This window comes from Pinus tabuliformis, chromosome 8 (genome assembly GCF_031772625.1).
Source record: "Pinus tabuliformis cultivar Carrire ecotype Pingquan chromosome 8, CPIR1, whole genome shotgun sequence".
Classification (NCBI taxonomy): domain Eukaryota; kingdom Viridiplantae; phylum Streptophyta; class Pinopsida; order Pinales; family Pinaceae; genus Pinus; species Pinus tabuliformis.
In genome coordinates, this window is record NC_142294.1 from 569,502,474 (window position 1) to 569,527,749 (window position 25,276).

Here is a 25,276-nt window from a genome sequence, read left to right on the forward strand (position 1 = left end):
CAGATCCAGTCAGGATTAAGATATCTATTTGATCTAGCACTCGGCCATCTGGCTATACAACTGGTTATCAAGATGAAGCTTCCAGATCAGTGCTTTAACCATAATTTGTAGCCCACCCAGATCAGATCTCTCTATTGGCAGTTAACCACGTCTCAATCGGAAACATGGTGTGCAGTCACACAATGACCCTACAACCATGGATCTACTTGATCACACTGATGCTATTCTAGGATCTGTTGTTCAGCCCTGTTTTCATACTCTAAAGTGAAGATCCTTTTATTTGCTTAGGTTATAAACCATGGCCATAAGCATACAAGATAAAACCACACCTTAGCACCGTGTTTATTTGGCTAATTCAAAGTTCAGATGTAATTTCATGTCTATTAAGCACGCATGTTCAATTTATTCAGAACCTAGCACAATGCTAACAAAAACACTTTTACCTACACCATCATGACATTAACAACATTGCACTAACTTCAACTTTCCTCCTATACACATTACACAATTAAACACGCATCTTAACACAGTAGATATGATTTTGCCATTAATTTTAACAATTGAGATAACTTGGAAATATAGCCATCAATGACTAGTATTTCTATCCAATGTGTTCTGCTCTGTTTATAAGTTTTGTTTACGCATGTTCTCAAAAAATTTAAACAAAACTATATTCAATGATCGCCAAAGTGTTATAAACAGCAATATGGTCAAACTCCACGGATAAACTTTCAAAATTGCAACAACAACAAAAAGAATAAAGAGATTGAATAAAAATATATCAAATCAATATACATTTCCATAACAGATAACCAGTGCTGAAAGCTAACTCGGTTGACTATTGCTGAATGCTAGCTCAGTTTATTAATTCATCAGGACCACCAGGAAGTGGTTTGTATCCCCTGTAATCTGTCGGCTGTTTAGGTGAAACAGGGATACATTTTATGACTGCTGCAACAGACATGCTAAAGAATCTTATCAGAACACTAACCAACCAAAGTTTCCCACTACGTGGAACTGTACTTGCCAAATCGCCAAGAAATTCTACCATTATTGCTTGGAATACAACAGTGAATGACATTACTCCAATGAAGATCAAGTTGTTGAATGTGCCACGCAATACATGTATCTTCTCTTTATCTCTAGAGCTTATTTCATTGAACATCTGTGCAAAATCCACGGATAAACTTTCAAGATTGCAACAACAAAAAAAGAGTAAAGGGATTGAATAAAAATATATCAAATCAATATACATTTCCATAATAGATGACCAGTGCTGAAAGCTAACTCAGTTGACTATTGCTGAATGCTACCTCAGTTTACTGATTCATCAGGACCACCAGGAAGTCGTTTGTATCCCTTGTAATCTGTCGGCTGTTTAGGTGAAACAGGGATACATTTTATGACTGCCGCAACAGGCATGCTAAAGAATCCTATCAGAACACTAACCAACCAAAGTTTCCCACTAAGTGGAACTGTACTTGCCAAATCACCAAGAAATTCTACCATTATTACTTGGAATACAACAGTGAATGACATTACTCCAATGAAGATCCAGTTGTTGAATGTGCCACGCAATACATTTATCTTCTCTATATCTCTAGAGCTTATTTCATTGAACACCTGTGCAAAATAAATACCAATTAGAGCAATCTAAAGGAAATGACTTTAGGTGAAATTTCTATATATTTTATTCATATAAAATAAGGGAACAGTAAATATACAAAAAATATGGATAGCCAAAAGACACTGCAGCAAAAGCACCACCATTATCCAATCCTCATACACTTGCAAAGTAGGCAAAAGACCAGATAAGTAGACAAAAGATTGTAACAGACTCGTAGGAACAATCATTATTTCACACATATCAACAACTTTGTATAGATAGGCTCTATTATCAAGGGAACAAATTATTTTAAACATTTCAATGACTTCGCAGAGACCCCCTAGAAATTAAATTGTCCGCTGAATCTGACAGTATTTCAAACATAAATATAACAATAACAATGCAAACAGAACAGTCACAATTCTGAGAACAAAAGAAATAGGGAAAGCTTCTAAATAAGATGGTAATACAAGTCTTAGAACTTGGAAGAAATATTTGCATATTATCAATCAGTTATCTCTCCTCCATATGCTAAATATGGAGAGTAAATGGTTAGATATTAAAATATCTGCATTTTCAAGATGTAAGTAATTGCTTATATTTACTTATTGACACAATACAGCTAGGCATGGCATGAGATCTTGTTCTGAAGTACATCTACATCATCCCTGCATTTTCAAACATTTCCAGAATGAAAAGTATCCCAAATGTAGAGCGGTGAAATGAAGTGTCACCCTACTGTACCTCTTGGTTGGGGTAGAATTGGGATTCATTTTCCAGCCAATGAACAAAAACAGAGTTTTATGCCTGAAAATGGCCGAATGGCTGAAAAAACATTATTTTTAATTTTAAAAGGTGGCACAAGCTGTTAATTTTAGGTGTGTTCTATGCTTAGAGCAATTTATTTCAATTTTCACAGTTAGCTCAATATCTTTTCCAGATCATCAATCACATCAGCATTAAAGTAAATTGCAGATAGAACATAAACATAGATCGCAAAAGACAAGCCAAGACAAGAGGACACAAGATGTGGCGCTAGCCAAGGACAAACCCCAATGTGGGGAAACCCTTGATCAATTCTTCTTATATGTTCTTCAATAGTTCAGAAGAGAAAGAGAGAGATAGTACATATACAACAGAGGTCAACACTTTGACTTATCTAAATAAGAGCATAGATCATCTCTAAGTAACATGAGGTAGCTGAACTCGGTTGAAGACAAGCTGCTTCAACTGATTCTCCCAGGTGACTCCACCGTGCTGCACCTATCGTTATGCTGCTCCTCATCATCATGCTGCACCTCACCGTGCTGCACCATGATGCACCCATCATCACTATGCTGCATCTCATCATGCTTCACCAATCATGACTGTACTCATCACTGCACTGCATCATGTACCATAAACCATTGCTGCTCCATGTACTTGCTGCACCAAGTATCATTGCTGTCCCAAGTACCATTGTTGCACCTTGTTGCACCATGTACTTGCTGTCCCATATGCCATTGCTGCACCATGCTTGCCACTGCTGTCCCATGTGGCATTGCTGCACCATGTTGTCACACTACTAGCACTGCTGTCCCACTATTAGTGACATTGCCATTCCATGTTTGCCATACTGCTGTCCTATTGTTAGTCATAGCTGCTCCTATGATTGTTTGATGTCCCATTTGTGTTTGCAGCACCGTGCTTGCTGTTGTGTGCTTACTGCACCTTACCCAATGCAGCACCATGCTCTTGCTGCTGTCCCATTATTGTATTGCTGTACCATGCCATCATTGTACCTTCCTGAACTTTTCTATTTGCTGCATAGGAATTCTGAGCAGCCTCTAGGTTAGGCCATCACAGTCCTACCTATCTTCACACATTGTCATGCTCCTCCAACTCTGTTTGTTAGAGCACACTGCTGTAGCCTCAATGTTATCCCACAGTCAACCCCATAAGGACTGCGGCTAGCTCTCCACTTATTGACTGCGACTAGGGATCTTTAGGCCTTCATTGGACAGCGTATAGAGTCTTCCTTTAAGCCTCTCCTTGCTGAAACGAATAGCCTCATTTGAGATAGCGTATGATCCTTCCCATGACTGCATCTAGGGCACTCTAGAACAGCACCATAGGACCTGCGTTTAGGCCTCTTACTGACCCAAAGTCAGTTCCAATTGATCCCAGATCAATATCAAAAGAGAGTGTCTCAAATCACTCATACTGATCCTAGATCAATGGAGGTCATCCTAGCATAGGGAGTACGGTAGATACAGCGATGCGTCCATCGATAGTACTACTATGGTCCCTAACCCCATTTCCCTATTCATTGGCCAGATGAGAGGTACTTCCCATGAGTCCTAGACTGCATGGGTAGGATGCCTCAACAGGAGAACCACTCATCCTATCCATAAGTCGCCATGGGGTATCACAGGGCAAAGCTAAATCATTCACCCTGTACACAACACACCATTAGGGGAGGGTGAGTCGCCCTATGGTCGGTTGTTGCTCCAAGAAGTACCACAAGCCCCCCGGAGCTCCCAGAGCTCAATGCATGCATCATGCAGGACCCTCATAAGAGGGTCTCTCAACAACTCCAAGTCATTCGGAAAGTCACAAATTTTGACTTTTCCCCAGGGCTTCGACAGAATGTTTGCAACCTGTACATCAGTCTCAATGCGATGGAGCCTTCTTGCTCATCGATGTACCATATCCCAGATAAGGTAGTATCTAATGTCTATATGCTGGAGCAATCATAGAATACGAGATTCCTCAATAATCGAATCCCCCTCTGGTTGACACAGAAGATCACGGTGGTATCTATCATGTGTACAAATAGCTCGCTGAAGAGCTTCCGCAACCAGACAGCTTCACACGAGGTCATACTCGTAGCTATGTATTTGGTCTCAGCAATGCTTATAGCAACCGACTTCTTCTTCCTACTCATCCAGGATATCGAAGCAGAACCCAAAGAGAACCAACACTCAGGAGTGCTTCTTGCAATCCTCCACATTGCCTGCCCAGTCAGCATTCGAATAATCATGCAGCTTCACATGTCTGGCAATGTATCTCAATCCATGAGAGATTGTGCCCCGAAGATATCTCAAAAGATTCTTGGCACCAATCCAGTAAGGCTCAACCAAATATGAGCCCAACATGCTAACTGTAAAACATATATCCAGATGGGAGTTCACCAAGAACATCAATGCTAGTATAAGTTCGTGAAACTCAAAGGCATTTCCCAAAATAGGTCCAACATCCTTACCACATAACTTCTGAAAGTTAAGATCCATCGAGGCAGTCAAGGGCTTGCAATTCATCATTCTAAATCTAGAATCCAACTCCCTCTTACTTTTGTAACTGAGAGGGTCTAGACCTGTCAGAAGGAGGTTGTCCTCAGAAGGCGCCAGTATGGGAGGTCTATCATCCACAACCTTCAAACAATGGTTTGGATCGGCTTCACTCCTAGTGAATCTTAGCTTCATCAAACAGCTATCAATCCTCTCATATTAAGCCCGAGGTGTTTTGCTTCAAGCCATAGAGGGATTTCTTCCACCTACATACATGAGATTCCCTATCATGAATCTCAAACCCCTCGAGTTGTTCCAAACTTGTGGACTTGCTACATGTGGGGAATGGTCCCCTTGTAAGATTTTCCTTCGGTACATCTCAGACATGTACCTTCATGCTCTTTTTGAATTCAAGCATCCCTGTCACCATCTGACTCACATCGGGAAGGGGCCCATAATAAGTAGACCTACGGTGCTATAGATGAGATGTGACAACTGACATGGTCCCCAATGGACTTCCTGCAACTTGAAACAAATTACCAACCCTGAACTCAAAAGCATCTTTGAAAATTCCATTTTCAAATACGTACCTTTCCATCAATGAATGCCACCACAAAACCTTTGACTTCCATTGCCGAAATGGACACCAAGTTCTTCTTGCAATCAAGTACATAAAAGAGATTCTTGTAAATGAATCAAGTTACCCTCATTCAATTAACGGGTAAAATTCCCTACACCCTTTCTGGGATAAGTGGCATTGACTCCAAGTATAATCCCACGATCGTTTCCATCTCTACCAAATTAGAGAGAGCAGCCTTCTATCCAATGAAGTGCCTTGAAGCACAACAATCAATAAGCCAGATTCCCAAAGAGTCTGAAGGAGAGGGCCAATATAAGATAACGCTTCTTTATCTTATTAGAAACAACATTTGATTCTCCATACCTGGGGTTCCTTGCTTTCTTTGAAGAGTCGGTTGTTTCCTTGATGACCTGCATTACCTGTCATTCCTCTAATCATTGAAGATGTCCCTGGAATGATTGTTATCATCATCAAGTGATGAGTCCCTACCATTCGAACACTCCTTTGCATACTGGCTGAATTTATTACAAACAAGGCATTTGCCTTTCCTTCCACCCTTAGATCCAAACTTCCCATTGAAGCGATCTTTTAGGTAGGCCATCAGAGGCTTCTACTACGCCATTCTGATAATATTCTCTGCTTCGATTTCACCCTTGGTGAATTTGAAGAGGGATGTGGAATCCATTGATCCTTTTGTCCTTTCCAATTGTCTTTAGTGATTGCTCTTTCACTCTTGCTTGGGCTTTGTCTTCACTTCAACTCTGATACCAAGTGAATTTTAGGTATGTCCTATGCTTAGAGCAATTTATTTCAATTTTCACAGTTAGCTCAATATCTTTTCCAGATCAGCAATCACATCAGCATTAAAGTAAATTGCAGATAGAACATAAACATAGATCGCAGAAGACAAGCCAAGACAAGAGGACACAAGATTTGGCGCTAGCCAAGGACAAACCCCAATGTGGGGAAACCCTTGATCAATTCTTCTTATATGTTCTTCAATAGTTTAGCAGAGAGAGAGAGAGAGATAGTACATATACAACAGAAGTCAACACTTTGACATATCTAAATAAGAGCATAGATCATCTCTAAGTAGATGATACATGAGGTAGTTGAACTCTGTTGAAGACAAGCTGCTTCAACTGATTCTCCCAGGTGACTCCATCACCATGCTGCACCTATCGTTGCACTGCTCCTCATCATCATGCTGCACCCATCATCACTATGCTGCATCTCATCATGCTTCACCAATCATGACTGTACTCATCACTATACTGCATCATGTACCATAAACCATTGTTGCACCATCTACTTGTTGCACCAAGTATCATTGTTGTCCCAAGTACCATTGTTGCACCTTGCTGCACCATGCTACTGCTGTCCCATGTGGCATTGCTACACCATGTTGTCACATTACTAGCATTGTTGTCCCACTATTAGTGACATTACCATTCCATGTTTGCCATATTGTTGTCCTATTGTTAGTCATAGTTGCTCCTATGATTGCTTGTTGTCCCATTTGTGTTTGTAGCACCGTGCTTGCTGTTGTGTGCTTACTACACCTTACCCAATGCAGCACCATGCTATTGTTGTTGTCCCAACACTGCTACTATCCCATTGTTGTTGCTATCCCATTGTTGTATTGGTGTACCATGCCATCATTGTACCTTCCTGAACCTTTCTATTTGCTGCATAGGAATTCGGAGCAGCCTCTAGGTTATGCCATCACAGTCCTACCTATCTTTACACATTGTCATGCTCCTCCAACTTTGTTTGTTAAAGCACACTGTTGTAGCCTCAATGTTATCCCACAGTCAACCCCATAAGGACTGCGGCTAGCTCTCCACTTATTGACTGCGGCTAGGGATCTTTAGGCCTTCGTTGGACACGTAGAGAGTCTTCCTTTAAGCCTCTCCTTGCTGAAACAAATAGCCTCGTTTGAGATAGCTTATGACCCTTTCCATGACTGCGTCTAGGGCACTCTAGAACAGCACCATAGGACCTGTGTTTAGGCCTCTCCATATACCATCATACGCTGCCCTTTCTTGTACCCAAGACACCTCAATAGACCTATGGCTAGGGCTTGAATAGACCTATGGTTAGGATTGGGCAGATCTGCGGTTAGGGCAGATTTAAGACAGCGTCAAGGGCTTCTTAAGGCCTCCTCCATAGTTGTGTTAAACATTTTCCATGAAAAAGGTAAGGGATCCTTTAGGTCAACGTATAGATCCCTTCCATAGCTTCGTTGGCCTGTCTTCTTTGTTGCGGCTAGGGCAGTGCCCTTTCCTCCAATGTCTAGGGCTTGCTCTCCTAGATTTCTCTTCCACTAAAACCCAAAGTGAGTGGAGAGAAATCAAGAGAGAAGTGTGTGTAAAATGACTCTCAAGTCATCTCCTTTTATACTAAAACGTTGAGCACAAGTGGGTGTTATTTAGTTGCTGGCCAACCTTGACGAATTGTCTTATAACACAAATAAATTCATAACTCCATGAATACTTATCGGAATCGGATGATCTTTAGATCAATCCTGATCCAAGAAAAATATCAGCTGCCATAAATAAGATGACCCACATGGAGTTTGGCCCTAGTTGCCAATTTTAACACAAGCCTACACCTTCACCACCAAAAATAAAAGTGAGAAGAAGCCCAATAAAGTCTAAAGTTCTAAACATTTTTGTTTTCGACCTGAAAATAGTCGAAAAAAATTGAATAGCAAAAGTTATGAAAGTTATGGAAAAACAAAACCTAGAGAAAAGAAAGGAATTATTGCAAGTTAGGGACTTTTACCAACTTATTAAGTCTAGATGAGCATTCTTTAGATAGTAAATGGTGTCACCCTTGATAGGGGCATTTGATTCGAGTCACTCATTTGTGTCCTTCCAAGTTCCACCTAGTCATCATGATCATTGAGTTTTGCCTACCTTTTTGGTTCGAAAAAATAGAGCTTTGGTTCACCCATCATGACTACAAACAAACCTTCCCTTGTGTCTCCTTTTGACCTCAACTAAGTCACCTCCCATGGTCTTTTCAAAAGTGGTTGATGCCCAATTCAAGCTTCACCTACTTACTCTATATCAAGGAAAGTCTTGCATTTCCCTTTCTGTGTTTGGACCATTACATCTCACACTTTTTCACATAAATTCCAAAATTTGAGGCACAAAACCTACTGTACTTTGGAAGGGATGCCACTATCACCTCACCAACTCTGCTCTCACTTCTAGAAAGAGCCCCCCTAAAACATTGACTTCAAATACCACCAATAGAAGCACTATTCCTTTTAGGGATTGGGGTGGAAACAATTGCTAGGATTCTTTGGGCAATTTCAAGGTTTGAGTTCAAAAGGAAAGTCCCCAAACACAAACAACCAAGGAACCACCGAGAGAGTCAAACACTAACAAAACAGTTTGAATGATTTACAAAAAGAAAAGTGATGGACGATAGATGATTTGTTGAAGTTTTTAAGTTTACTTAATTTAGAAACCCTTCATGCACTTTCTGATTTATTCCTACCTACTTGTTAATTTTTCTTTAACAAGTTATTTACAAAGTAAATACTGAAAATAAACAGCAATGCATGCTCAACATATTACAGATCAGCAACTAAAAGAAACAAGAGCAAACACACCACATGACACCATTATTTTTGGACCAATGTCCCCGGAAAAACCCAATGCGGGAAAATCGATGCAGCTATATGAGGGTTTTCTTATTAAGAAATATTAGAGTACAATCTGGGTGTCGTAACTGGCCTACCCAACAGAGAATTTCCTTATCAGATATACCTCACAGTTTGAGAGAAATCTCCTTGCTGAAACCCCGGAAAATCCTTCTGGCAGCTCCTCATCACAAAATTGCTCCTACAACCCCAGCGTCTGCCCAATCTGGACTGTGTCAGCCCCTCTCTGTCTCATGTTGGCCTTGCGTCAGCCCTAGGAGGCCCTGCATCAGCCCCAAGAGCCTTTGCGTCAGCTACGCTGGCCCCTTTGGTGCTCTGCGCAGCACTTGGCTACCTCTGCGTGAGCCCTTGCTGGCTCTGCGTCACCCTCCTTGGTTGTTGCACTGCTCTCTCGGCACCATCTTTGCCTTCTTTGTTCCTCTGTACTCAATGCCCCTCAGCTGCTCTCCCAATCACAAATTCTATGTCTCTTAGCAAACCCCGCTCTAGAGAATAGAATGACTGATCATCTAGTGTGATCTCCAAGTGACCCTCAAGCCTCCTCTTATACTTTTCCTGTTGACAATTCAACAGCCGAGATTAAGTCCCTAATCAACAGCTAAGATTAGATCTGGCTTAGTCCATGTCTTTTGGACCACTCTAACACAGATTCATATTAATACACATTAATATTTTATTTTCATATTAATTATTTTGATATCTCCTGATCTATTTAGAATTTGCCCAAACCCTTTCTCGGTATTGGAGATCTCATGTGCCCCAACCTCTCCACCAAATTTTGTGGCTAGAGCACATCTGATGCTACCCCAAATCAACACTCCCTCTTAGCGAGGACTGTGCTTTAGCAATACTCCTCACTGAGTATTACTCTGATCATCCGGCATCAGTACCTGTGCTGATGCTAGGCCTTCCTACCCAACATCCTCTACACTGCTGCCTCCTGTACAGCTGCCCATGGTTCTGCCACTGCCATTGTTGCATCTGTACGACAGCTCCCTCTGCATCCGTGCTGCTGCTGGTGCCAAGTGGAAAAGGTGACATGTATTTCTATTTAGATAATATTATAGTTTCATAAGGATAATAATAATATTAATGATAATATCGATGATTAAATAAAAATTGAACAATTACGACTGATTAAGGATAAGTTAAGTGATCTTCCATCATCTATACTTGATTACCAATTGAAGCAAGGTGATTTACTATTTTTTGAATGATACACATCACTTTCTATTTTTAGAATGTGACTCTAGAATACTCAGAAATGAGATTTTATTCAAGGAAATTCATCCCTTAGCTACCAATTTTCAACACTTAACTTAGGTCACCTCAAGAGAACTTAATCAAGAACATTGTTCAATGACAATAAATAGATAAAAAATACTAGCAAAATAACAATGAATACTCAATAGCCCTTATCCATTAACAATAAACAAATTGGAAGAAGATAACTCACATTGAATAGCACATATCATCAAAGATCACCAATAATCATCCATGAAAAGATGTCAATCCACATCAACAAAGCCTTCTCATCAAGATCTACCAATATCCATTAAGAAAAGAGAACAAGCCATCCGCATCAACAAAATCTTCCAAAAGGTCACTCCACTTGTTTCTCCATAGTTGAAATTAAGAATCAAGAGAGATTTTAAAAAATTTCAACCTTGATAAGGAATTTCTCCCCAATCCAACCATATGAAAATGAGATGAAGTGCACGTGTATTTATAGAGGTGCTCAACTTCCTTTACATAAATATAATAATTTTTAAGACTAAGAACCCCTAATCTAGCCTATAGAGGGAAAATGTTAGTTTTTGTAGCATCAGACAAGCGTTCTAGTCTTGACTTCGGTCAAAGAGGCTAAGAAAAACAAGATCTCCAAAACCCAAAAAAGGTTTCAAGAGAAAACACCTAGAGGCAACTCGATTAAGTTAATTGATCAGTAACTAAAAATTGCTTTAGTCTAACTTAGGAAAATTGATTAATTAACAACAATTAATTGAGAAAGATCAAGAATGTTCTAGAAACTCACACGGATTGAGTTTGAGATTATCTGAGCCACTGATGGAGCTCTAATCATGGTCGTTGATTCACCAACGAGAGATTATAAGAGCAGGACAATGGGGATGAAGAAGATACATCGAGTGAGTGGTTGATCTAGGTAGATCAAATTTCCCATAGAGCAGAGATTTAGCCAAGGAAGGAATTCGAGCCAAAGATCGGGTTGCAGAGGCGAAGAAGCAACAACAGTGAGATTTTGAAGAAGTTTCCAATTTTAGAGAGGTAATAGCAAGAGGCCGAGCTTTTCCTCAGTGAGGTTGCATAGGGACTGCACAAGCACCTTTGGAGGGAGTCTGATTTATCTTAAAGAGAGATTGGTTCAGTCGCTGGAGGCCATGAAAATTTCCAAAAGGCCAAGCGAGTCATTTTCATAAGCTAAGTCAGGCAGAACAACAACATCAAAGCAATTCCAAAGGCAATACGACTTAGCCAGCACAGACGCTAACGCAGGGGTGTTCTAGCAGCGAGTTTGAACCAGTGTCAGAATTGATACCAGTGTCGGGTGAGAAAAAATTGTCTCACGAATTTTTTGGCCAGATTATTTTGCTAAGAATTGCCAATTTGGCATCCAAACTTTTTGTTCTCAAATTTCATTGTTGCGTATAATAATAAAACCCTCATTTGTTGCACTGGTTTTCCCACAATGGGTTTTTCTGAGAACATTTGTCCAAAAACAATAATGTTAATTTTATTATTTGTGCTCTATTTTCTCAGTTCCAGTTTTATTTCCACAGTGCATTTTATTTTTGGTGAAAATTGCAGCTGTGACTTTATTCGTTGTTTATCATAATAGCAAATAAATTGCACATAATAATATTCAATTAGAAGAATAGTTTCCAGTTTCTGCAATAGAGTGAAAATTTCACATGGTATCAGAGCCGTGTTGAACAGATCAGAGACTCACTAACGAGGAATAAATTGTGCAGTTTCAAAGGGAGTATATGGGCAAAAATTTTGGGTCTACAAAGAGGCCAGCCAAGAGTGTGAATTAGCAGAGGCAGGGGTTTGATTTTCAATTGCAGGCAGCAAAAAATTCGAAGAGTCTCAGTTGCAATGATTTGCAGGCAGTAGTGTTGCCAAGAAGTAGTTCTGGTGAGCAGATCAGCAATTTTGTTGAGCATATATGAGCGTAATGATTTTGCAATAGGGATTTTTCAGCCACACAGAGAAACGATTTTTCAAAGTTTCCCTGAGGGTTTTCGGCTCCAATTTTTTGGAGGAAATCCAAGATTTCCATCGCAAAGGCAGTAACAGAACAGATTTGTGCATTCCAAAAGTGAGTGCGAGTAGCAAAGCATGCAGTTGAGCAAGAAAGGGAAGAGATTCCTATTTATTTTCCAAAATTTGAGTTTTGCAAAAATGGCCTCGGCGGGACTTCGAGATCAGGATAGGCTTGATAGAGCCTCTAATTATTGTATCTGGACAGCCAGAATGAATTTCTTGCTAGATGAGCATGGTCTAAAGACATATGCAGAAAGAGTTGTTGTCATACCTACACATCCGCAACAGCTAGAGAACTACAATAAGGATATGGCCAAGGCGAAGAGGATGATCCTCGATGGAGTTCGAGATCATATAGTCCCACATCTAGCTGGCAAGAATACTGCCTAGAAATGTGGGATGCAGTCACTACGCTTTTCCAAAATCCTTCCGAGAACCAAAAGATGTTCTTGAAAGAGAAGTTGCGGACCACCAAGATGCATAAGGGTGAAGGAGTCACTCCTTATCTCACCAAAATTCGAAATGTCTGAGATGAGCTTCCAACAATTGGAGAGACACCTCTCAAGAGTGAGCTTGTGTGTATAGCTCTCAACAGTTTCACCAAGTATGGGCATCTTTCGTCCAAGGTATTGTTGGACAAGATCAGCTACCTGGATGGGATCAATTGTGGGCCAATTTCACTTAGGAAGAGATGAGGTTTGCTCTGGTCGAGAGTAATATCAACGATAGCAGTAGCAAAGGACTAAAGAGTGTGAAGGACAAGGAGAATGTAGCCCTTGCATCGATGGGGAAGGAAAAGAAAAGTCTTAATCAAGGACAAAGCTCAAAGGGAGAAGAAAAGAAGAAAGATTTGTTGAAGATCAAGTGCTTCAGATGTGGTGAGTTTGGTCACCACAGTACCTAGTGTCCCAAGAAGAAGAAGGACAAGAAGGAGAAGCAGGAGCAAGCAACAGCTTCAGCAGCGATCGATAATTTGTCCAATAGGTTGGAGGACGAATTCGCTTAGTATGTAACTATACCTCCACGAGAGAGGTGGGGAGATCGTGAACTCTAGTTCCCAGAGTTATGGAGATTTGGAAAAGATCCATGGAGGATAGCATCAGATAGATGCTTCCTCGCAGATCATTACCCTTTCTACAGGGGCCCACAGTTTTAGAAGCATATGGATTAGTGTCATCTTGGCGCAATCAGATCTTGAGGGACAATAGCAGAACTAGTTGTAGTCAATTATTAAGGGGCGCAAAACTAGTTAGAGCATAGACACACTCAATAGAAAACACAGAACTAGTTAGAGCATAGACACACTCAATAGACAACGTAGAACTAGTTAGAGCATAGACACACTCAATAGACAATGCAGAAGCTAGTGTTGATTTTTGGGTATCATCAGATGCACTCTAGCTCCAAAATTTTGTGGAGGGGCTAGAACACATGAGATCTCCAAGACCCAGAAATCATTTGGTGAAATTCCACCTGGATTGTATTTTATTAAAATAATTAATATTTTTAATGGGGTTATTAAGTCTAAATTAGGAAAATTAAAATATTAATAGGTATTAATAAAAATATAGGTGAGGAGCTTGTAAGAGATAAGGATCAAGTCTAATTTAATCTTAGCCATTGATTAGAGATTAAATCACAGTCATTGATTTCTCAACAGGAAAAATATAAGAGGCGGCTTGGGGTCAGTTGGAGAATACACACACATAGAGCAACACTTGAGCTAATTTGAAATTTTGGGGCGTGGTTTGCTGAGAATTTCTAAGTAAGTTTCTAGTGCAGAGAGGGGCGCTTCAGCAGAGGGACTTCAGTCCAAGGACGAGAATACATAGCAGAGAGGCAGCACAGCAACAAGGAGAGACAACACATCTCTAGAAGCGTGACGCAGAGGCTAGAGGAGCTGACACAGTCACTTGGAGGTAGCACAGGGGTTTCTGTTAGGCAGATCGAGCAGTAGTTCAAGAAATCGATTTTTGAGCCAAAAAGGATCACTGGAAGGGCGACGCATTTCCAGCGGAGCACTGGGAGCAGCCATCGTTGCACAACACTGGGATAGCGCAGTCACCTGTGGTGTTTGTTCATCCAGTTGTTGGATTCGCCAAAATATGTCTCCGGATAGAGGTACTTTTGCTGGGTTTATTCTCTTTTCGGTGAGCCGGATTTGTCACCCTAGTTGTATTCAGAAATACTTAATAATAAAACCCTCATATCTGCTGCACTAGTTTTCCCACATTGGGTTTTTCCGGGGACGTTTAGTCCAAAAATAATTGTGTCCTTTGTGTGGTTGTCTCATTTATTTTTTCAGTACTTGATCTGTATATTGGTGTAGGCTGCAGTGTATTTGCATTAATATTTTCTGAATAATTCTCAAAATAACTTGTAAACTGAAGAACACAAACTAGGTAATGCAAATCAGTTTACTGTAGTAGAATTTCTAGTTTGCTAGATTCAGATATTTTCACATGGTATTAAAGTAATTGCAGATCAAGAAGGATTGAAGCCATCGGCGAAAGAACAAAAGAAAATATGTGTGCGAAGGCAGTTGTCCCGAGAGAGCACAGTTTCTGGCCAAGAGAGTAGAGGAGGGGTGACGTAGTCACCAAGGGAGGCTCACGCAAAGCCTACGTCAAAGTGATTGGGTGACATTATTGTTGCAGAGGGCAGCGCAGAGACTGTTGAGTCTTGTTTTTCTAGTTGTCGTGGCTAGAGGTGCAGCGCAGATTTTATTTGGAGTTGCTGGTGGGGTGTTGATTCTTTTGGTGCAGAACAGTACCTAGTGGGGCAGAAGCAAAGTAGAGGGAACCAATTCCTCAGAAGATTTCTTGCCAAGAAATCTAGATCCAGTGCTGAGCAGCGGCAAAGAGAGATCAGAGAGGGGTGGTTCGACAGTGGTAGGAAGAAGGATTTCAGTGAAGGAAATCGAAATTCCGAGAGAACTTGTTCCTTAGAGGATTTCTATCGCCAAAGAAATCCAGATCCGAGTTTTTTTGGGACAGCAGCGAAAGAGGGAGAAGAGAACCAGTTCGACATTCTATTTGGTAGAGATGGTAGCCGCATCACATACGGCTACGAGACCCCTTAATGACAGTAGTAGAATACAAGAGTCAGTTGGTGCAAGGGATGATGGAGCGACAGTGGCAGAGCTAGACTGCCAAACTCTGAAGCAACGCAGTAGAGTGTTGAGCAGTGCGGGAGGCATAGAGCAAATACAACAACAGCGTAGTAACATCAAAGGGTCAACAAAGATTAGCAACAGAGGTAGCTTCAGCATCACAAGGTAACTAGACTGACCATCATGTCAATTTTTGGGTGACTTTTCAGTTGCTTACTTCTCAGCGACTGAGTTGCAGTGCAACAGTTAGCAATGGCAGTGCTATGGGCAGCATATTGAACGGGAGCTGCAGTACATATGTAGCAGTCATAATGGCAATGTCATGGGAAGCAGTACAGATTGTAGCAACGTAGTGGATGCGGGGCAGCAAGCCGAGCATCAGCAATGCAAAGGACCGAGGTCGTGGATCAGTTTGAAACTTCTGCTAGGAAGTATTCCTATAGCACATTCCTCACTAAGAGGGAGCGTTGATTTTTGGGTAGCATCGGATGTGCTCTAGCTCCGAAATTTTGTGGAGGGGCTAGAACACATGAGATCTCTAAGACCTTGAAATCGTTTGATGAAATTCCACCCGGATTGTATTTTATTAAAATAATTAATATTTTTAATAGGGTTCCTAGCTCTAAACTTGGGAAAATTAAAATATTAATGGATATTAATAAAAATATGGGTGAGAATCTTCTAAGAGACGAGGATCAAGTCTAATTTACTCTTAGCCGTTGATTAGAGATTAGATCACGGTCGTTGATTCTCAACAAAAAAAGTATAAAAGGAGGCTCAGGGTCAGTTGGAGAATACACATCGAGAGAGCAGCACTTGAGCTAATTCAAAATTTTGGGGCATGGTTTGATGAGAATTTCAAAGTAAGTTTCTAGTGCAGAGAGGGGCAGTTAAGCAGAGGGACTTCAATCCAAGGCCGAGAATACATAGCAGAGAGGCAGCACAGCACCAGGGAGAGACAGCGCAGCTCCAGAAAGGTGACACAGAGGCTAGAGGAGCTGACGCAATCACTTAGAGGCAGCGCTGGGGTTTCTATGAGGCAAATCAAGCAGCAATTTAGCAACTCGATTTCTAAGCCAAGAAGGCTCACTGTGAGGGTGACGTAGTTCCAGCGCAGAGCTGGGAGCACCATCGTTGTACAACACTGGGGACAGTGCAGTCACCTGTGGGGTTTGTTCATCCAGTTGTTGGATTCACCAAAATATCTGTCTCCGGATAGAGGTACTTCTGTTGGGTTTATTCTCTGTTGGGTGAGCCGGATTTGGCACCCTAGTTGTATTCAGAAATTTGCTTAATAATAAAACCCTCATATCTATTGCATCGGTCTTCCCACATTGGGTTTTTCCAAGGACGTTTAGTACAAAAATAAGTGTGTCCTTTGTGTGGCTGTCTCATTTATTTTTTCAGTACTTGATTTGTATATTGGTGTAGGCTGCAGTGTATTTGCATTAATATTTTCTGAATAATTCTGGAAATAACTTGTTAAACTGAAGAACACAAGTATGTAATGCAAATTAGTTTACTGCAGTAGGATTTCTGGTTTGTTATATTCAGAAATTTTCGCAGCTAGTTGCAGTTAGAGACTCAAGAGACAGTTGCAGAGCCAATCCAAGGACACAATTGACTCAAAGTTTGGTTTTCAATTGTAGTAGTCATTGCAACAGCAGCATGAGATCAGAGGCAACACGGAGCAAAGTTGGCAGCAGTATAGGGTGGTACAGTGCAGTGTCAACAACAGCACAGATGCAGTAGGGTTTAGCTACAGGCTTGGCAAATGAATCAGAGTATGGGCAGTGGCTTGGTGAGTAGTGACAAGTTGTCATAGTTGTCAGACATCAACAACATGAAGGAAGATTTTACAGGAGAAAAATGGTAGAAGACCTTCCTCGCTATGAGGGAGTGTTAGTTTTTGTAGTATCAGATAGGTGTTCTAGTCTCGAATTCGGATTGATTAATTAACAACAATTAATTGAGAAAGATCGAGAATGCTCTAGAAACTCACACAGATTTAATTTGAGATGATCTTAGTCATTGATGGAGATTTGATCATGCCCGTTGGTTCACCAACAAGGGATTATAAGAGCAAGACGATGGGGATGGAGAAGATACATAGAGTGAGTGGGTGATCTAGGCAGATCGAATTTCCCAGACAAAAAGGATTTAGCCAGGGAAGGAATTCAAGCCAAAGATCAAGTAGCAAACGCTAAGAAGCAGCAGCAATGAGATTTCGAAGGAGTTTCTAGTTCCGGAGAGACAACAACAAGAGGTCGAGTTATTGCTCAATGAGGTTGCGTAAGGACTGCGCAGGCAGCTTCAAAGGGAGTTTGATTTAGTTGAAGGAGAGGGTGATTCAATTGTTGGTGGCCGGGAAAAATTCCATAAGGCCAAGCGAGTTATTTTCAAAAGATGATTCTAGCAAAACGACAGCATCAAAGCAATTCCAGAGGCAGTACGAATTGGTATGTGCAGAGGCTGACATAGGGGTGTTTTAGCAGCTAGTTTAAGCCAATTTCAAAGCTAAGATTAGTGTTGGGTGAGACAAAATTGTCTCACTAATTTTTTGGCTAGATTATTTCCCTGAGGATTGCCAATTTGACATCCAGATTTTTTGTACTCATATTTCACTACTACATATAATAATAAAACCCTCATCTGTTGCACTAGTTTTCCCACATTAGGTTTTTCTGAGGACATTTGTCCAAAGACAATGGTGTCAATTTTATCGTGCATACTCCATTTTTCAGTTCTAGTTTTATTTTTGTGGTGCATTTTATTTTTGTTGAAAATTGCAGTTGTGAATTTATTCATTGTCTGCCGTAATAGCAAATAAATTGCACGTAATAATTTCAATTAGAAGAATAATTTCCAATTGCTGCAATGGAGTGAAAATTTCAAAGGAAAAAGTCCCTCTTCAACAATTAAAAAGATCCAAAATAATACATAGGGGAATTCATGCCACATGTATAAGGAAAAGAGGCACTAGCAAAGAGTACAAGAAGTTTTTGGTGCAATAACTCACCTCCAAATACTTTATGAAGGGTTATAAGAAGGTTCTGGTGTGGCAACCAACCTCCAAAGGCCTTATGAAGGGGTATAAGGGGGTTTTGGTGCAGCAACCAGCCTCCAAATGTCCTTCAATGTGCAAGGAATCTCCACAAAGTCTTCAAGACCTGCTATCAAACCCTCCAATGTGGGCCCATAAGCCCCAAAGGGGTATGACCTGCTCTAAAAGTGTGTAAAAAATACTTCAAAACTGCCCAACAACTTGCCTTTCATCCTTTCACAGGTGGACACATGGCCTCCCAAATAATCACTCAACCATCCCCACCCCAACATTGGGTCTCCAAGAAGCCACATGCTTAGCCTCCAAAGGCTCTTTAAATGTACAGTCACACCTATTAATCAAGCAAGCAACACCCCATTGACATGTGGATGATTATGCCATATCAAAACCCTCCAAAGGGAAATAATTGGGACCCAAAGGGACTTATCTGACTCCAAAGGTTTAGCAGGTGTGTACACATCATGTAAACTAAACCTCAAATACACCTTTATATATGGACAAGTGGGTCAACATGTTTTTCTTTCAAGCTCTTCATGGTCTCAAGTTAAACTGCTTCTGGTTATATGGACAGGTCGGCTCAGATTTAAAACTCTATTTTAAATCAATTTAATCTTCAGTCTATATGTCTTCTCAAACATTCCCGCATCTTGTCTTAGGTCAGCCCTTAAACACGAAAGAAGGCTGGGAATATATATATAACCATAACCACAAAAATGTTCCAAAATCATGCACCCTCTGTAATTCTGCTGCCAGGAACAGGACTGAGCATACAGTATCTATACAAGGGTTGATTATTCCTTTTCCTTCAATATTGAGCTTACCTTTTCCTGTAAGCAAAGTGTGAGCAATAAGAGGTGAGGTGTTCCCTTAGACAGGCTCAAAGTATTCTTTGTTACATGCTGAAAGGTGACTGCGACCATTGTTTCTAGTCTTTTGGCTGCTAGGCCCAAGGATGATCCAGGCATGAAATCAGGTTCAACCAGTATTCTTTCTAAACTAGAGAACACATTCTGCTGGAGTGCTCTTTCTGCTGATACATTTTGCTACTTGACTGCTGTTACATGTTTACTGGAGATTATTTCTAGTCTTTTGGTTGCTTGGCCGAAGGATGATCTAGGCATGAAATCAAGTTCAACCAGAATTCATTTATAATCTGAAAAGAAACATTGTACTGGAGTGTTCTTTCTGTTGATACATTTGCTACTTGAATTTTGTTACATGATTCCTGGAGATATACTTCACTACTGGAAACAGTGTTAAATCTGCAGGCTGTCTGAGATGTTGAAACAGGACCAGACACAGTGCACTTACAGCCTTTAAATTGTGAATTCTCCAAACTTACCGTCCTCAATCAGTTGGAATTCAACGTGCCCTACAGTCTGCCAATACCATGGTGGAACAACGGACATGAAATCAGTACACTGTCTATGTTTTGTACAGTCCAACATGCCTTAAAAAAACTTGTAATGAAGAATCCCCTGCTACCGAGTAACATAACCATAATGCAAATTTCAACCATAAAGTGACACAATTTTACTTTCCATAGCAAAATTTCTTCACGCCACATGCCTTCACCTTGGTCAAGGATCTTCTTGTTAGTAAAATTGGTACTATGTAGAATGACTGATAGCTGTGCTACATCTCAGAATGCCATGTATTATCCGAGTGCCCAGCAAAACAGTGGGTAGCATGGAATGACCCTTAAGTCTATGTCTCAATTATTCATCAGATATCTTCCTACCTCATGTTGGTTGAAGGTGTTTCTCAATGTCATTCTTTTTACAGTTCTATCCCTATCAATCATGACACATTTTTGCTAGGAGTTTGTTCTATAGGCTTAGTACCTCGGTTTCCACCTTCCTCGTTCATGGATTTACTTGCAATTGTCAAGTGGATTATCATCCTTGCTCCCTAACTGAATAATTCATCTTTGTGCTTGACCTCAGCTCATTTATTCACACTGTTAGGATCATACTAATATCTATTGAAGTTTTGACTCACTAGTATTGGTGCCAATTTTTACAATCGATGGGTCACATCACATCTAGCATGGATTTCATCATTGATTTCTAGCTAAATTGCTTCTCCCATGTTTGAATTCAATTCCTTATCGAGAATCAAATTCAGTGGGTTAGTGTTCCAAAATCTGTCAAAGACCAACTGCATGTGTTGTTCCTTTCAAAACAGTATCGGAGCCTATCTTTTGAGCTCGCTCTCTTCAACTGATTTTTTGAGTTCCTCACATGTCCAGGCCCCTTTCCAGCTTAGGGGCCTCATCTCCTGCAGTTTTATGCCATCCAGTTCTGGCAGATTTATATCATTTATGTTAGAGAATGCATTGATGATGTATTTTCCAAGAACATTAGTGACTTAAATCACTTAGTCATGCAATTAATTTCCCACCATTAACCAAAAAAAATGCATCACTGGAAAGAAATTATATCATCTTAATGATGACAAATTCCATAAGAATGGTCTCACCCAATAGATATTTGGCTATAGTCTTGCCCTCACCCCAAAACTTAAGGAGCAAAGGCCATAGCTTAAAACCTCCTGAACATGATCCCAGCTTGGGGATCAAAATTCGTCAAGGTTTCTGAATCCAGGAAAAATGAAACCATGTCTGGATGGAAAAAAAACTAATGAGTACAACTTCAGCTTTCAATAGGAGTATGAATCTTTCAGTGTACTGGTGAGTTTCTGGCACAACTTATTCCAGCAAATGCTGGTTTCATTTATGGCACTCCAGGCAAGACAGATCTGGAATTAATTTACATGGAAAAGCTACAAGAAAAAATTGAATAGCAAATGAAGTGGTTACTTAATTTCTAGCCTTCAAAAGAATTTATTTTTATTATCGGGTCACAGCTCAAATAACTGCTCGAATGTTTTCCTCAACTCAGAGAAACCTCACCAAAAGAGTTAAATTCTGTATCTCTATGATCTATTTAACAAGTTTTTCACTGACATCAGGTTCCATAATACATTGGGTTGGCTTTAATAAATGCTTAGTATGTCAGAAACGATGTCAAAGAATATATTCACCTTCCAAGACAGCAATAGATAAAGATTACCTGGCAGAAGACAAATGTATTAAATATCAGTGTGTTTAAAATTGATTCTGCATCAGAACCATGTAGCTGAAGAAGCCGTATTCCTTCCATCTCCAAAACTGCTAATACAATGAGTTGATAGACACTTTGGCCAATTATATTCCTCCACATAGAATTACTGATAAAACTTTGAGTTCTTCCTACAGGTAATCTTTTCATCAACTCATCATTTGGAGGTTCTGTTGCCAGTGCCAAAGCACCAAGTGTATCCATAATCAGATTGACCCAAAGCAACTGAACTGCAGTGAGGGGGGCAGTTCCTGCAGTTAAACACAAAAAATGGATGTGAAGATATCAAAGTTTTCAACAAAAGCTACCAAAATAGATAGTAGCACGTATTGGAAGACACATTGAACTACCCATAAGAAAAAGCAATGTCAAGCATCCACTTTAACATGTAAAAAACATACCATAAATTATCACAAATTCCTGCAAACATGTTAAGATTTACAAAACGGATCTACTGGCTTTGGTAGCATAAAAAAGTAATCAATACTAAATAATCTCACCTGTTATACATGCTGAAACAAAATTCAAAACTAGAGCAACCACATTAACTGTCAGCTGGAACTGCACAAATTTTTGAATGTTTACATATACTGAACGCCCCCATTTTGCTACATTTACAATTGTTGCAAAATTATCATCTAAAATCACGACATCGGCACTCTCCTTCGCAACCTGCGATTAAACATGTACATTACACACACAAGACTACAAGAACATGACATTAGGAAATTAACACGGTAAATTCTATAGAATTTGCAGAGCAACAGCAATGTAAAAGCTAAATATTATTAAGGTTTCAGATTAAGTTCCCAATTTCCACCAAGAATAGGGTGTACCAAGCTGCAAGCATAGTTACATCGTACATGGAACATCCTTGGTGGTCTTGAATGCCATGGACATGTTTCATATACCAATGTAATCGCTTTGGTTAGTTCCACTTAGTGACATTGATAATATTGGCATTTCCAAATCTGAGAATCAACAAATGAAGCATATGGACTACTTTGTAAGCCCTTCAGACTATCTACGTGATCCCTTCAGACTATCTCGGAAATGATCTTTCAACAATATGCAAAACAATAACATTGTTCAAGAATTGTACGTTCAAGCTCACCATAGCTGACTCTGGTAGGTATTTGAAAATCAGATGAATTTAGATGGATGGCATGGAGGAGGGAAAGTACTTAATTGACATTATTGCTTCCAGAAAAAGTTCATATCTCAGGGAAGATATAATAAATACATAATAGGACTTACAGGAGATGAACTATGAACATCCCCAACTCCAAGTGTTGTTTTTCACATTTTCAATCTACAAGAGAAATTGTGTAGTTATAGAAATGTGATTTAAAAGCACCTAAGTATTATCCAGAATTTCGATTCAAAAAATTCTACACCTGCTGGATTGAAGATAAAACGTTTGGGACAGTAGGGAGTACACATAGGCATCAACTGAACAGTGCAAACTCAAACTTGAAAGAATGGAAGTGTGAAGATAATAAAAATAGAGTAGAAATAGGCACATAAGCATTGGGCATCAATCACTTAATAAGAATGGTAGAGATGGAAGGAAAATAATTACTTCAAGTGAGAACTGGAAGTAATTAGGGAAGGAAAAAGCCTCAGACTGTCAAAATGTAACATAACCCCTTTAGTAATCAAGACAGAATTTAAGTTAAATATTGTCTTGTATAATGTTATTTTATTTTCATGGAAGAATTGATGAAATATGTATTTTGTTTCAGCATTTTGGTTGATGTGCTGACTAGTCTATTGAAGACTTTGTCTAAATATTAAACAAGTTTAAATCGCACCTACTTGCAGAGATTAAATGAAACCAATTCAAAATACAGGCATCACATATGTGAATATTGCTCCACCTGAATTCGAATAAGGAAGAATAAGATGAGCGGCAAAACATGATAAAAGATGCATTAAGAATTGTAGAAGAAATGGAAATTGAAGCTTTGAGTTGATACATCTCATGGTTTGTGGGCTAATTAATTGTCCCTTACTCCAAACTGCTGACAATCTGAAGTGAATGTCAGATTCATTAACAGAAAATTGCTAGTGCCAGTGGACTCACTCTCATGGCAGGGGGTGAATAAGATAGCTAGAACTTCATAGTGTCGTAATGAAGAGTTGGAAGATTGTTAGATGCTCCATCTTGTTCAAATTTGCACAAGTCACAAATCGCTTCATGAGTCAAGTCAGTTTTGTAGCTCACATTTATTGAACCCAACTAAGTCAGTTTTGTAGCTCACATTTATTCAACCTAACTGAGTCCTCTTACTTGAGGCATTTAAAATGTTTATTGTCAGAAATGCTCTTACTTGATGTAAAACTATTGCCTAACAAAGGGTAATTCATATAACAAGTTTGGCAAACTTATGAATCTGTCCTCTGAAAATTGTACGAGTCAGATATCAATATGACGGAAAGAATCAATTTAATCAAACAAGTATGTGCAAATGTTTCAAAGTTATTTGATGTCAAGAGTTGCATAAATGTTAAGTCACAGTTATTAAAGATTGCTCGACGAAGGAGAAAGTCCTTTTGCAAATGCAGTAAGTTGGTTGTGCATTAGGTCATTGAGGAAATGCAGTGTTGATAATTATAGATCATCATCGGACAGGAGCTTCTGCATATGCTAAGTGTCAAGCATGCAGAAGTTGTCCGAATCCTCTCTAGGTATTTGGCATTTCCTTAATTTATTAAGTAAATGACTATTATAATTCTTTCCGAAGTTTAATTTAGGAAAAGCACATTAGCTAATTAATTAATGTTGGCTATTGGGCTCAGGTTTTCTAAAGAATCGTGATCTATTCACTTTAGTGAATTAGATCTAATCTCTAACCTTGATCACAAGGGAGGCTTAGGATTTAATCCTAGCCATCAATCCCTAGCGAAATTAGGGCTATGGAGCTAGCTCAATGAGAAATTATAAAACAAAGCCTTCGGAGAGCAGGAAGTCACATTGAACATTGAGAGTGCAATTTTCTCAAGTGAAAAGTGAGAGACTCAAGGCTATGAAGAAGGAAACATTGCAGTAGGAAAATCCGGAGGAAACCTTGTGGAGGGCCAACTTATTTAGTGCCAATTTGCATTGGCCAAAATTCACCTTGAGGATTGGCACAGGGTGCCATACAAGTCTCAGCCTAGCTGAGTTCGTCTGAGTGCATCACCACAGGCCATACAAGGAGAGAGGAAGGCCATGTCAGAGATTGGGGTTTCAGTTGGCCAAATTTTTCCAGCTGGCCAGGTTTACAAGGGGCTGAGGTTTTCACAGAGGGGATGAAGTTGGCAGGTTCCAATTTCTGTATAAATTCCATATTTCTCTGTCGGCCATTTTGACTGCCAATGAGCCCTTATTTATTCTAAGTAATAGAAGTGAAGAGTAAATTGGAGGGTTTGGAATTTCTGCTGTGTAATTGACTTTCTATTTGTGCTTCTGTTGCATTCCTATTGTATCATCCAAGAATTGTGCATTTATGTGATGCAAAGGAGGTTTCCCCCTTGAAGAGGCTAATTTTCAAGTCGTTGATCTATCTTTTCTTTTATT

At 39.9% G+C, this 25,276-nt stretch overlaps 1 protein-coding gene across 2 annotated transcripts in view; it reads right to left on the reverse strand.

The window, feature by feature from the left end:
* Positions 1-741: 741 nt before the first annotated feature.
* LOC149236736 (calcium-transporting ATPase 10, plasma membrane-type-like) overlaps positions 742-25,276 on the reverse strand; it is a 49,633-nt gene continuing 25,098 nt past the window's right edge. Inside the window, exons 5-8 of one of the 2 annotated variants that reach the window (XM_089372481.1) lie at positions 22,215-22,386; positions 21,667-21,965; positions 1,314-1,623; positions 742-1,165 (exon numbers count right to left, since the gene is read on the reverse strand). In XM_089372481.1, the coding sequence (XP_089228607.1) occupies positions 1,315-1,623; positions 21,667-21,965; positions 22,215-22,386 (780 nt within the window). In that variant the 3' untranslated portion in view covers positions 742-1,165; position 1,314. Of the gene's footprint in view, positions 1,624-21,666; positions 21,966-22,214; positions 22,387-25,276 lie in introns of both variants that reach the window. The other variant, XM_089372482.1, reaches the window with a different exon arrangement.